The sequence below is a fragment of the Nannospalax galili genome, unplaced genomic scaffold, assembly GCF_000622305.1.
Source record: "Nannospalax galili isolate Female #2095 unplaced genomic scaffold, S.galili_v1.0 scaffold634, whole genome shotgun sequence".
NCBI classification, from domain to species: domain Eukaryota; kingdom Metazoa; phylum Chordata; class Mammalia; order Rodentia; family Spalacidae; genus Nannospalax; species Nannospalax galili.
Genome location: NW_008336853.1, coordinates 1,013,715 through 1,027,916, shown reverse-complemented (window position 1 = coordinate 1,027,916; position 14,202 = coordinate 1,013,715). Strand labels below are relative to the sequence as shown.

The 14,202-nt window shown below is 49.6% G+C and overlaps 2 protein-coding genes across 8 annotated transcripts in view; one reads left to right on the top strand and one right to left on the bottom strand.

The window, feature by feature from the left end:
* Recql5 (RecQ like helicase 5) overlaps nucleotides 1-14,202 on the bottom strand; it is a 42,127-nt gene that overhangs the window by 5,559 nt on the left and 22,366 nt on the right. The gene's annotated exons all lie outside the window — the stretch shown is intronic.
* On the top strand, nucleotides 950-8,906 carry Smim5 (small integral membrane protein 5). The gene is made up of 5 exons (XM_008831391.3): nucleotides 950-1,424; nucleotides 1,632-1,781; nucleotides 1,860-2,058; nucleotides 7,607-7,747; nucleotides 8,195-8,906. The coding sequence occupies exons 4-5, from the start codon at nucleotides 7,627-7,629 to the stop codon at nucleotides 8,278-8,280; spliced, it is 207 nt and encodes a 68-aa protein (XP_008829613.1). The 5' UTR covers nucleotides 950-1,424; nucleotides 1,632-1,781; nucleotides 1,860-2,058; nucleotides 7,607-7,626; the 3' UTR covers nucleotides 8,281-8,906.

Genomic DNA, 14,202 nt, shown 5'->3' with positions numbered 1-14,202 from the left:
TCTTTTCTTGTCTAAGGCTGGGGGCTGCACCTGGTCTAGCTCCCTGAGAGACAGCAGGGAAGCAGGCAGTTCTGACTGCTGCTGTCATGCCTGGTCACTGGTGAAGTCATTTAGCCAGGGAGACACTGCCTCACTGGAGTTGCCCTCTCACCTTCTACAGCCTTGATTTTTTTTTTCTTTTTGAAACAGGGTCTCTCTCTATAGCCTCAGCTGGCCTGGAACTCACTATGTAGACCAGGCTGGCTTTGAACTCACAGAGATTCGCCTGCCTCTGCCCCCGAAGTGCTGGGACTACAGGCCTACACCACCATGCCTGTCTTTTTTTGTTTTTATTTTTGTCTTTTGAGACAGGGTCTCCCTGTAGCCTCAGCTGTCCTGGAACTCACTATGTAGACCAGGCTGGCCTTGATCTTGCAGAGATCTGCCTGCCTCTGCCTCCTGAGTGCTGGGACTAAAGGCATGTGTCACCACGCCCAGCTTGCCTTGGGATAACCAGTTTTGTGAAAGCTGGTGGCAGGAAGCAGCCTCCATCTGGTACGGGAGATTCAGTTTCTTCTCTAAACCCCAGGCTGAGGCTCTGGGAGAGGTCACTGTTCTACCAGAGTCCTTGCAAATAGCCATTCCTGCTGTCAGGAATGTGGTACTGGGTGGGGGAACCTGAGAAGAGATGCCAGAGCAAAGCAGGGCAGTCTGAGTTGCCAATCCTAAAGATGAGAACAGTTGGTACCAACTGCTTCTAAACACAGCTCCTCTCAATATGAGTACTGCCTGGAGCTCTGATCCTCAAGAGCAGGCTCCTGTAAGTCGACTGTGACCCAGCCCTTAAAGAAGCAGGGAGGGTCCCTAGTATTCTTCTAGCCAAGCAGAGAACAATCCTGGATAGAAGCTGGATAGAAGCGGCAGGAGACAGCAGAGGGCACTCTTGCAGCCTCCTCCAGCTAGTGGTGAATATATGCGACATGTTCCTCTCTTTGCTCAAGGCTGTTGCCTGTATAGTGGTGGCCTGTCCTGTCCCTGAGAAGCTCTGGCATATGTGGTGTGGCCATCCATTGGTCTCCTCCCTGCCCCCAAGCTCTGACTCACTGGGGTTTTGTGCTCAGATTCAAAGCGTTCCATTGACTGCAAGGCTGGGGTCAGTTTCCCCCCCTGCAGCCTGGTCTGCGGGTGGTACAACAGTCAAATGTCAATGGGCCTAGCTGTTGGACAGCAGGGCCAGGAGTGTAGTAACAGCTGAACAGTAGGAGACCAGCAGTATCCCTTCTCTTAGCCGGGACCCGAGGCTCCTCACCAAACAAGTAGTCTACTCCTAAGGCTCCTAGGATCTTCAAATTCCCCCTCCCCAGAGAAGCCTGTGGATGCCAAGTGGCAGAGGGACCTCACCAGAGGGATGCTTGCGAAGCCTGCTGACTTACTTGGGTGGTCTGGTAGCTACTCTATTTTTCTTTCCTGGGAGAGGCCAGAGGGAGGGACCAGCCAGGGAGTGGCCCAAAGGACAGGCTGGGGTGGTTATGGACATAAGCCAAAAAGGATGTTTAGGGGGAGGTGGTGGGGAGCTCAGGAGCTTGGAGACAGCAGCTCCACCCCCTCTTCCCCCAGCAACTTAGACTGACCCCCTGGGGTTATTTCCACAGGGAAACATAGTCAACGGTTTCCTTCAGCTCAGCCCTCAGCCTATGGTGTGGCCACAGAGGGATGGGAGGGGCGAGAAGAGGAGGAAGAAGAGAGGGAGTGGATTTAGGATCTGAAGAGGAGTGGATCTCCTAAGCAGGGAAAGGCACAGGGTAAGAAGTCTAGCGATATCAAGGGATGGCTCCCTCTGACTCCTCCTCACAAAGGTAATTTGACACTTTGATCTCCAGGACAACCAACAACATAAAAGCAGCTGGCTGTCAGCAACCAAGAGCTTGCACTGCAAGGTGCCCAGGGGAGAAGCAGCAGGGTAATAAAGTGGCAGCGCTTGTGAAGGAAGTAAGAGGTGGCGGCCAGGGCACTGTGGAGGTACACAGAGGCTCCACACTGCAGCACCTCTTCTTGACTCCCTGATCTCTGAACTATCAGGTAAGTGGCCCTGGCCACAGGTAACAGGGTGGAGACAGGAGGGGAAGGGCAGCAAGGGGCTCATGTCCCAAGGGTGAGGAGTCACAATTTACCATGAACACAGAGGCACATCTTGCAGGATATACTGGGTCACTCCTACAGGAAAACTCAGCCAGCCACCTCTTGTGTATACCTGAGCTCCCTCTTATCCTGGGACTCAGTATTAGGGAAGGGGTATACTGTGCAGAAAGCACCCCTGCCAATTGCTTGCAGCAGAGGGACTGGGGGCCTGCTGATCTGGCATATCAGTTTAAGCCTTTTCTATTCAGTGGGCTTAAAAGAGAGCCACATGCCTGCTGAGCCTCCATTTCTCCCAAGATGAGGCCTGAGCCCTCCCTGTCTAGGAGGCTTAGGATCCCAGCCAGCTCACACCCTCCAGGATCCAACAGGCCCTGAGCAGAGCTGTCTGCCTGAGCCTCGAGCAAAGCAGCATTTCCATGTCTTTTGGCTTGAACTGCTTGTGTCTAGGTGCTCTCGGCCCAGGGAAGTCTCTGCACCTGTTTAAGATTCCTAGGATTCCCTTAGGTCCTCTCTGGCAGTGAGCTCTGAACCTCAATCAGGGGGCATGCGTGCCTGATTCTAAAGCTAGGGTTGGAGGGGGAAACGGTGACAATACGAATGAGGCTGGGGAAGGACCCCAGGATGTGGCTCCATGCTGCATCACTGTAATGGTGACCCTGAGACAGTTCTTTGGTTCATTCTTTGGGCCGCATAAGCATAGTTCTCCTGAGCAGGGCATCATGACGGGAGGCTGCTCACTCTTCTACCTCCTGTTCTCACACCAAGGTTCAAGTCCCCCAGATGTTCCTTCCAAAGTAAACAAGCTGTTATCCAGCAAGAAAGAAAAACATCATCCAGGATTGGAAACCAAGGAGCGGGCCAAGTGTCCTTGGCTCAGCAGAGGCCGTGGGCTTGTGTTGGGTGCTGGGAGACTAACTCCTGTCCTGTGTTAATGTAGGGAATTGTGCAGCAGAGAGGGCACAGGACTGGAATTAAGCTGTAGCTGAGACAGCAGATCAGGACAGCTGAGAGAGGGGCATGGCAGGAAGCTGGTACCCACAGGACAGGGGCTCCAGCAGTCCCTGAGCTGGGAGGAAGGAGAATGCCCAGCTTCTACAGTGACAGGCAGGGAGCTAGCCCTGTTTCTAATGGACACTAGAATGGCAAGGGTTCAACCACCCACTTTCAATTTCAAATTGGAGCCATGGCAGAGGGACTCAACCAAACAGCATAGTGCATGATGGGCATCTTTACCCTTTGGTCAAGCTCTGGGCCCCACAGATCTCCCATAACTTGGTTATAGCTCATTCAAGCTGCTTCTCAAACAAGATAATGCCCTGGAGGGCAAGGGTGGTTACAGCCCTCCGTGACAAAAGCACATGGGTACAGCAAGAAGCCCTTTGGGACTGCAAGCCATCTGTAAAACTGTGCTTATCAGGCATAAACACACTGCTTGCTCCCTTCCACATGCGAAGCCTGGAGTTGGACTATCAGGTTTGCAAAGGGGAAGCTGTGGTACCAAGTGGTAGCTATTTGGCCTACAGTACACCCACCTGCTCTGTGGCAAGATTTTCTGTGCCAAGAAATGCCACAAAAAGGAAACTGCCACAGTCCTTCCAGCTCTGCAAGTCTTCCTCTCTGTCCTGCTGGCTGTCCCTAACCAGTGACTGCACCTCAGCCAAGGAGCTCCAAGAAGGCTCCAAGAAGTACTCTATAGGTAGCCTGGGCACCAGGTGGGCCCTGGTGGCAGTCCCAACTGTTGTCCCTTTCTGGACCAGGGGAAGCCACCACTCATTCTACTGAACATGGGACTGGGAGGCACTCTGGTTCCCCTGAGTTTCAGGCAGAGAATATGGTTTGAGAAGGAATTTATTTAACAAGATAGAAAGTCCAGGAAAATACAAATTTATCAGTAGCTCCACTCAGCTTCTCTACCTTCCTCCCCCAAACATAGGACGGTTTTTCAGTCAACAAGGAGCAGCCCCAGTGCTCTCACTCCCCCCATGACTGCAGCTGGAAACGTGCAGGGCTCCCTTCAGAGCAACAGCACATACCACAGGGTCACCTGACAGCCACTGGTTATATTGGGCACCAGGCATCAGTTGGCTCCACTTTAAATAGCCCACTGGGAAGACGGCTGGGGACCTGCTGGAATGTGCCTCTTTCCTTCTGGGGGAAACAAGACCCCTCAGCTCCCTCTCCCCCATGTGTTTCTCTGTTGGATTAGAGGCCTAAGTTTTAAATAAAAAAATTATCAACTGTCAAGCCAAGAGTGTTCCTCTTCAGCTCTTTGAGGGCAGGACAGACATGCCCAACACTCCCACTTCTGTTGGCAAAGCAGAGAACCTGGCAAGCAATCCTAGGTCAGGTCCCAAGGCTGGTGTGGCTGGCCAGATCTCACTGTTGAATTTCACTTCCAGTGGGCTGCCTAGAGAAGCCCTGGGCACAAAGCTATGAGGCTGTCCACACCAGGAGGCCCACCACTGACGTGGACTGATATTCTTCCAGAGGAGAGCCCAGACCCACTGGGCATGAATCTGCAACACTCTCTAACTACAATCCAAGAGGAGACTGCTCTTGTAGCTGGATCTTCTAATCAACAAATTCTGCCTTCCCTGCAGAGCAGGTCCAGCTTCAGCTCACTCCTTTCTTCCCTGCTCTGGAACTAGACACTGAAAGCTTTTAGCCAGACCCAGGGTCCCAACACCACAATCTGTGACAAGCAGGTGCCTCTTTCCTCCCCCACCGTTATCTTTCCCTAGGTCTTTGGGTATGGTAAAAAGTCTGACCACTGGCCTCCTGCCGGCTTCCTCTTTTAAGGAGTATCTCCATTAGGGCTAGATAAGGCAATGTGTTCCAATCAGGCTGAAAAAGCCAGACCAAGGATAGATGAAGAGGATGGGTTAAAAAAAAGAAAGAACAGCCCTGGGTCTGAACCGTGTGCACACCATTGCTAGGAGGTGGAAATGGTACAGAGGTCCCAGGACTTGTGCAAACATGTGCCAAATGGACAGAGGTAGGGTCTCCTTTGGTCTGACCAGAAGGGATGGTCCTATATATGCAGCAGCAGGGCACACACGATCTATCTCTCTAATGACAAGCACCATGTGCAATTCTCAGAAAGCCGAGTGTGCCACATTCTGGTGGTAATGAAGATAAAATCGGGGCTCTAGGCCCACATGAGGGTCTGTTGATTGTATACAGCTCACGGGATTCTAAAAAAGGGCTTGGGGGCCTGGTTCTTACACAGAGCCCAGACATAGGCCACACCTCAGTGGAACTCAGTTGTGCTGCCTTATGTTGCTGCTCAAAGTCAGAGTCCTCAGTTGCCCCCTGTGTAAAAGGTCTCTCACCCTCAGAGGTGCTCAGGAAGGAGCGATGACCAGGAACATGTCAGGATTCTGTCCCTTCCTGCAATGTGTAAAGTGGGATCTAATCTTTACTGCAGAAGAGTGCTAACCCTGGGGTAAGGCATGAGAGAAGCCAGAGTAACTTATAGAACCTGACACTTCTGACAGGGCAGTATCTACTTTTCATCATGGAGCTACCACCTGCCTGCTACTCCACTGTCACTAAAGTAACAACTTCCTTTGTCTAGCTTGTCCATCTTCCTTTGACTCATAACATCAGCATCCTGGGGATGGACAGATGACATTTCTTAAAGGTGTCTGGTGGTTTAATTGACAGAAGGAGGGAGGTTGGCTTCCAAAGCCAGTGAGACTCAAGACTGCCTTGACTCTCCTGCCCTGCCAGGCCTCACCCAGAGGGTGTTCCTGCAACCAGGTCCCTCCCTGAGCTCATCTCCTTGTCAGCAGAGATGAAAAAGCCTATCCATGTCACAAGGGGGGTTGTGGAGGGGAGGCAGGATGATTAAAACAGTATTCTATGAAGGGTGGCTGGAAGTTAGAGAAGGTACAGCAGGGCTGGAGATGTAGCTTAGTGGTACAGCACCTGCCTAGCATGAGAGAGGCCCTGGAATCCATCCCCTCCCTCCAAACAAAAAATCCAGAGAAAGTACCATGGGCTTAGTAGAAAGGAAATTCACATAGTTGCCAACTATGATCCAGTTCCTGAAGAACTGTTAGGAGAAGGGCAACCATTGCCTAAATGACCAGGTAAGACTCAATGGAGGTAGGCATGGACCTCTCACCTCAGAGGTGTTCAGGCAGAGGCTGTACAGCACACACGTAGGATGATTCCATCACATGACCCACAGGGAAGTTTTTTTTTTTTGGTCTTTTTGAGACAGGGTCTCCCTATAGCCTCAGCTGGCCTGGAACTCACTATGTAGACCAGGCTAGCCTTGAACTCACAGAGATCTGCTTGCCTCTGCCTCTGCCTCCTGAGTGCTAGGATTAAAGGTGTGCACCACCACATCCAGCTACAGGGAAGTTTTAAACCTGCTAAATCAGGTAGCAGTGCTGGGAGTGACAGGCTTCACAGACCACATCCATCTCAGGGAGAACCATAGCAGAGACCAGGGCCTGCCTGGTAGAGACCAGGGCCAAACACAAGCCCCTGGCTACCTACCACTATCCCTCAGGATTAAAGTAAGTGCTGTGGTGAACAAGTTTGGCTGTGTTAACACAAGATTTTCCCTGTTCCCTCACTCACAAGTGGGACGGAAGAGGAGAAAAGCTCTGATGCTCAAATGGGACCCAACTCAAAAACTCAGTCTAGAGCTTTGCCTATGGCCTTTTGGGAAACCCTAGACTAGAAACAGCTTTCTGAAGCTTTTTCTAGTGAGGATGGAATAATAGGTCCAAGCCAAGAAAGGAGGAGCTGGCCAAGCCAGCCCTGGAGCTCCTGATCCCACCTGATCAAACAAGACCCCAGGGAATACTGAAGTACTATGTGGTCCCGTCTTCCTTACAGGACAATATGAGTAAAGAAATTGGGCTCGTAGGAGAATGGGGCATCCTTGGGGACTCAGCTTTGTAGCCTTCAAGCTGGGCCCACTGATCCATCAATTTTTACCTAGAGCTGATCCCAGCTAGAGTCCCCATGAACCTGTTCTTGGAGCCTGATTCTCCTCCCACATGGAATCCTGAGGCCTGTCTAGCCACCCTGAGGGCATGGGGGAGCATTTAAGTCCTGAATGACTTAGGGGTTGGCTAGGGAGCTCTGTCAGTCCAGGTACCCCAGCCAAATTGACTGTTGGTGTCTCAAGACAAAGGAATGTAATAGCAAAGTCATAATACCTGATGGTCAGAAACCTTGACCAGCCATAGCCTTGGCTAGTAGACCTTCAAAGCAGACTCTCAAGGTCACACTCACCAATAGCCTTCCTTGCTCTGGGCAGTGCCAGCCAGGTAGGGGCTGAAGACTGCTACTGAACACAGACTTCCACAACTCCTTCTCCCTGCGAGCCACAGGTGGTGCATGGGCAGACCTGACAAACCTGTTCTGCTGGCTATGGTGGGAGAGAGGCTGGTTCACTGGCGCTGCCTCACAGTATGTGGGCAGCTCCACAGGGACTCTAAAGTACTCTGTCTCTGCCTTGTTACAGGCCACAGGAGCCCTAGCAACATGACAGACTTTGTACAGGAGATGCGCTCTGTGGGTGAGAGGCTGCTGTTGAAGCTGCGAGGACTGCCCCAGGCTGAGCCTGTGGAGCTTGTGGCCTTCTCCATCATCGTTCTTTTCACAGGCAAGTGGGGCACCTGTACCTGACTCCTTGGCCCTGTCCCCTCAGTGTCCCATGGGTACTTCCTGGTATCTGGGAGACCAGACTATGGTGCTACCTGGAGGGCTAGAGAGTGTCTATCAGACAGGCAGTAAAGCAGTGTCCTGGGGGAGGCTGAGAGATCTGCCTCTGCTATCACCTGAGTGAAGGGCAATGCTAGGCAGTGTTAGGAACTGGGTACCATCAGGTATCAACCCATGAATGAAGGGAGTCAAGCTTGGGCAGTGGAATTGGGTTAGAGGTCAAAGTGTGGAGCCAGCAAGGACCACTGTCAGCCTCTCAAGTCTTTATGACCATTATGCCAGGCCTGGGGGTAAAGGCCTCAACATACATCCAGGGGAGGTTCCTCAGAAGGAAGGTAGGCATCCTTTCTCTCCCTGACTTCTTAGCTCTGGGCCTCTCTTCCTTCAGCTACTGTCCTGCTGCTGCTGCTGATAGCCTGCAGCTGCTGCTGTGCTCACTGCTGCTGCCCTGAGCCCAGAGGCAGGAAGGTCTAGGTGCAGCCCATGTCACCCAGGATGAGGGGCAACAGAAGCTGGACAGGAGCCTTCCAGAACTGTACCACCAGATGTCTTCATGGCCCTGAGGCCTTCACTCCTCCAGACAAAGATTCCCTGGCCCCAGTTCTGCCACTGCCCAGGTGACACAACACTGATGCCTGGAGCCTTATCAAGGAAACAAGGGCAGGTACAGGCACAAAACTCCAGCTGTCAGTGGACACGAGTGCCAAGGAGGAGCCAACTGCTTCAAAGACTCAGGAAACCACCTAGGTCCTTTGCTAAGCACTTTTTAACAAACCATGGATGTAGGGGCCCCCACACTTCGATGGGGAACAGCCCATCCTTGTGGGGAGCTGGTCCTTGGAGCTCTGTTGATTTATGCCAAAGAGAAGAAAGCCAATTAGAGATTTTGTGCATTTACTGGACTCCACACCTCCTGCTGAGGGGGAATGTGTCGTGTCAGAATTCTAGCTGAAATTTGTCTGCTTATTCCTAAGTAAAAGCTTTTTGGTTATACGTTTGTATTGTTGGGTTGGGCTCTGTGCATCAGGGGTGGTGCCAGAATTCCAAGGGCATGACCAGTGACTATTCATTCCAGGCTGTTGCTCTCCCTGTGCCGGTGAAAGCTGGAAAATAACACAAGGAGGAATGCCACAAAGATAGCAATGACATAAACCAGCAGAGGTGCACAGCGACATTCCTGTTCCCATTAGCTGCTAACAAGCACTGGCTGCTAGAGCCCTACTCTCTTGAGTGACAGAAGCTGCCCTAGGGCAGGTGCTGGGCCCAAGAATGCCACTTAACATTTCCCACTGCCCTACCTTCTGCCTGTATACCCCATATTAACAGGCTCAGGCCACTGGGTCCTCCCAGATCTTTGCAGAGAGGTAAGGTCCTTAAGTGTTGCAACCTGACCCTTTGGCTCTATACCTGTTTGTGTGTTATCTGGGTTCAGCTCACAACTTCAGCTGCTACTTGCCAACCTTCTTAAGCTGGGTCTCCTCCAGGTAAGATGGGTTAGTTTTGGTACCTGCCTCCTGGAGTATGCTGAGAGGATAAACCAAGATGTCCTAAGCCTAGCACATTGTTAGGGTCTCCCTGTAGCCCCAGATGGCCTGGAACTGGCTATATAGACCAGGCTGGCCTTGAACTCACAGAGAGCCACCTGCCTCTGCCTCCCAAGTGCTAAGATTAAAGGCATGTGCTACCAAACGGGGCTTTGTTGGGCATGTCTTAAGAGCTTGATAATTAGTCGGGCATGGTGGTGCACGCCTTTAATCCCAGCACTCGGGAGGCAGAGGCAGGTGGATCTCTGTGAGTTCAAGGCCAGCCTGGTCTACATAGGGAGTTCCAGGACAGCTGGGGCTACAGGGAGATCGTCTGAAAAAGACCAAAAAAAAAAAAAAAAAAAAAAAAAAAAAAAAAAAGAGCTTGATAACTATGAACAAGGGGCCACCTAGAGCACAGTGGACCTATTTTAAAGAATGCTACTATTGAAATACTTTCCCGCCTCCTTCCCTATAGTTTACTTTCTCCAGATATACAGCTACAAACCCAGAAATGAGGGGAAAGGAGGCAGAGATGTGGGTCTCCACACATGTCAACAGGATCAGGACTGCAGTTCCTGTGGGGCCTCCACACTAGGGCTCCAGTCATAAAGAGCTGTCATTACTGCCATGAGTCTGTCACCTCAGTCTGTACAGCACACATTCTGCTTGCCTGGGAGCAGAGCACTGCCTACCTTTGAAAACAGGTCATGGTGAGAAGATGCCAGTCCCTGTCATCTCTAGTTGGCAATCCAGGCCATACAGGCAGGGACAGGCAGGCAGAAAGGGGTTCTCACTGGCTGGTGTGGCTTCCTGGTATCCACAGACTTGCCTGACAGGTTTGGGTTGAAGACCCAAAAAGGAAGTGTTTCCAAATAAAGAAATCAAAGAATCTATCTGTCCTCAAGCCTTAAAGGATGGGATTCAGAATATCAATGATGATGATGATGGTGATGGTAATAACAGCTAAACTTCAAAGGGCTTGTATGTGCTTAAATTTTTTTAAATGGTCCTTGTAACCAAACCCAGAGGCTGTGCATGCCAGGTACAAATGTTCTACCACTGAGCTACATCCCCAGCCCTCAGGGATTGTCTTAAGCTTTTTGTTTATTATTTCTTTGAGACAGAATTTCACCATGTAGTTCAGTCTGGCTTCAATTCACGATCCACCTGATTCAGCCTCCCAAGTCTTAGGATTATAGGTATGTGCCACTATGCCCAACTTGTCTTAAACATTTTTGTTTTGTTTTCTTTTTTGAGACAGAGTCTATGTAATTCTGGCTGACCTGGAACTTGAGATGCAGAACATGTTGGCCTCTAACTTAGAGCTATCCTCTGCCTCTGCCTCTGGAGTACTATGATTACAGGCATGGGCCACCACACCCCACTCTTACACATTTTGTTGCAGATAAATACATTTAATCACTACAATACCTTGGTGCAGTAGATAGCATTATTATCCCCATTAAGAGATGAAGTTCCCCCTTAGTGACAGTAGGAAATCTGTCCAAGTTTGGTCAGTTGGAAAGTGGCAGAACCAGCTTCTGGGTCCAGCCTGTCTGGCTCCAGAGCTCCTACATACCACACCTAAAGCTTGGGGCCTCTGGGACACAAGACAGAAAGTTCTGATTCCATTATCTCCATTAACTAACCCTATATCCAAACACCCACACCCAAACTCTGTCTCAAAATTGCTTCCACATTAGTGGGTATAGTCTAACAGGTAAGAGCTTTTATGGGGCCCAACTTGGTGTCAAAACCCCAGGGATAGTGGGGGGGGGGGCCTGGAAACCCTGCATCTTTCACTCCTAGCACTTATCAGCTGGAAGTTCCCAGCAGCCCTTGGTTCAGGAGCAGCAGCCCAGTTCCTTCCTGATTCTTCCTTAAGCAAGGCTTCATTATCACCAAGAATACCCTTTCTATAGAGTGGCTAAGGTTGAGACCCTTTGCTATAAAAAGATGGTTCACAGTCTAGCTGTAGAGCACTGGGTACCATGAACAGCCTTGGACATAGACATCAACAAACACCAGTTCATTTGCACCTTCTTGTCCCAAGCCAGGTAGTACTTAATTGTTTGGCTGGGATAAGAGGCTGTCTCTGCCCAGGCTATTCAAATAACCAAAGCTGCTCTGACCTAACAGCAGCCTGGCATACTCCTGGGATGGGCAGATCCTAGCACCAGACTTCCCTGGGAAGGAGACAGACATTTTCCGATTATGGGAAACATAAATACACAGTCCCTGCAGACCTGGCCTGCCTGAAGACAGCTGGTGGCCCAGAAGGAGCAGACATCAGGTTGTTTCAGATTGTAACTGCCCAATCCCATTCTAGAACAAGCCATCACAGTATACAGTGGCCATGAGGGATCTCAGAAGCCTCCTCATGCCCATCCCCAAACCGTGGCCTCTGCTCTACCAGAGTCTGTTCTCAGTTCCTCAAAAGGGATGTATTTGTTCCACACTGAAGAGCTGCATGCTTTATGCCAGCACATGCCTTATTACAAACTACAATAAAGCCAAGGCAAGAGTTGCATTAGCAACGTTTGGCAGAGCATAGAAAAACGTTCTCTTAAATCTGCTGAAATGTTAGCATCTTAAAGAAGTATATAATAAAAATCATCATAACACAAAAGAGTAATACAAAGTTCAGATCACAAAAAAAAATGCACAAATTAATTTTATCCTAAAAAGTTTCCCCCTCTTTGGGCCCTGTTCCATACTATGGAATGCTGCCCCTATGGCTCAGCTTTCAAAACTCCACTTCCACACCACTTTCTCACAGAGGAATCCCTCAGCACACAGACCAGGTCACCCACCTGTACCAACAGTATCCTCTCCTGTTCCATCATCTATTCTCTTCACAGTGATAATGACAGTAATCCCCTTGGGGACAGCAGTTAATTGAAAATGCCAGGTAATGCGACTTTTCTTTGAGACATACTCTACATCTTTCTCTTTTTTTTTTTTGGTCTTTTTGAGACAGGGCCTCCCTGTAGCCCCAGTTGTCCTAGAACTCACTATGTAGACCAGGCTAGCCTTGAACTCACAGAAATCCACCTGCCTCTGCCTCCCAAGTGCTGGGATTAAAGGCGTGCACCACCACACCCACCTAAAATATTTTATTATTTGATTTTATGTATATGAGTGTATTGCCTGCATGTATGTGAGTGCACTCATGTCATGCAATGCTGCAGAGGTCAGAAGAGGACGTTGGATTCCCCTAGAACTGGAGTTAAGGATGGTTCATAGCCGTCAAGTGGGTGCTGGGAATTGAACCCGGGTCCTCTTCAAGAGCAGTCAGTGCTCTGAACCACTGAGCCATCTCTCCAGCCCCTTTTTAAAAGATTCTATGCATCTGTGTGAATGTGTGCATATATGTATATACACCACATGTGCGCCTGGTGCTATGGAGGCCAGAAGAGGGTGATATATGCTCTTAAACTGGAGCTACAGGAAATTGTGAACTGCCCAATGTGGGTGCTGGGATCAAACCCTGGTCCTCTGCAAGAACAGCAAGTTCTCTTAACCACTAAACCATTTCTCCAGCTCCTACATAACTCACTTTAAATGGAGAAAGACATATGCATTTCCTGGCTCCTTTCAGGGTGGAGCTGGGTATCTTCTTGGAGCATGGTCTGACTGCCCAGTGCTCTTGTATTTATTTTGTAGTTTTGGTTTCATTAGAGCACAGTAAGAATTTAAAGACATTTGCAAGGGAATCTGAGAATAATGTCACTTAGAGGGGCCAGCAAGATGGTTAAGTAGGTAAAGGTGTTTGTCGCCAAGTCTGACAACCTTGGATTTGATTCCTCTTCAATCTCAGGAATCCACATACTAGAAGGAGAGAACCGACTCCCAAAATGTGTCCTCCCCACATGTGCCATGGGACACACGTGTGTGCGCACATACACAGTAAATGTCTAAAAATGTTTTTTAAAGTTGGCGGGGAGGGGATGAGGTCTTACTATTTAGCCCTGGGTGGCCTGGAACTTACAATGTAGACCAGGTTGGTCTCAAACTCTGCTGCCTCCTGAGTACTGAGATTAAAGGCATGCGCCACCTGCGCAAAATAAATAAATAAAATAAAATAAAATACGTCATGAGTTTTACAAAATGTACCCAACGTTATGTTTGAATTTCTTTTGACAGGAATATTGAACAACATCAAAATGGTCACAAAGGCATTAATAGAAACAGCAGCTTTGTTTGCTCTGAGGTATGGTAGAGCCTAAGAGCTCAGGCTGTACAGCTGACTCTAAACTCCACCCTAGTTGTACCAGCTGTACAGCCTTAGTAAGCTGCTTAACCTCTCTGCCCTGAGCCTGTTCCCTATCTGTAAAATTGGAGCTTCAGCTATCATTATTGCTTCATCTGCTTATAAGATGTCACCTTCAATTTTGTAATTATAATAACAAGCACAACTACCATAAACCAGTTTGGGAACAAACTGACTCTTGATAAGAACCTGACTTAACTGAGAGAACACACGTACCAGGGTGTGCCAGAGACCAGCCTGCTGGCTGTGTGCATTTGGCAGGCCAGGGACAGAGTCAGCAAGTTCTACACAAGGAAACAGAAAGCATCAGGTGAGCCATATAGGTCAATTCAGTGCAGGACAGTAAAGAATGCTTTACTGAACTTGCTCATCAGCTGTCAACCACCCCTGGGAAGCTTAGAACAACAGAGTACCCTGGTATGAGTCTGCTATAAGTGGGCATTTCACAAAACTCCCAAGTGACTGTAAAAGCAGAGCTGAAAATCTGTAGGCTAGAACACGAGCTGTGTTGAAGGCTTGCCTCTTCTGACCTCATGACAGGACACAGTGCCTAGTAGCATCAGGCCCACACAGCCAAGTTTTTTTTGTTTTGTTTTG

Coding starts and splice junctions, on each gene's coding strand:
- Smim5 (XM_008831391.3), top strand. CDS start 7,627: ATGACAGACTTTGTACAGGAGATGCGCTCTGTGGGTGAGAGGCTGCTG. Junction 7,748..8,194: donor CATCATCGTTCTTTTCACAG/GCAAGTGGGGCA, acceptor CTCTTCCTTCAG/CTACTGTCCTGCTGCTGCTG.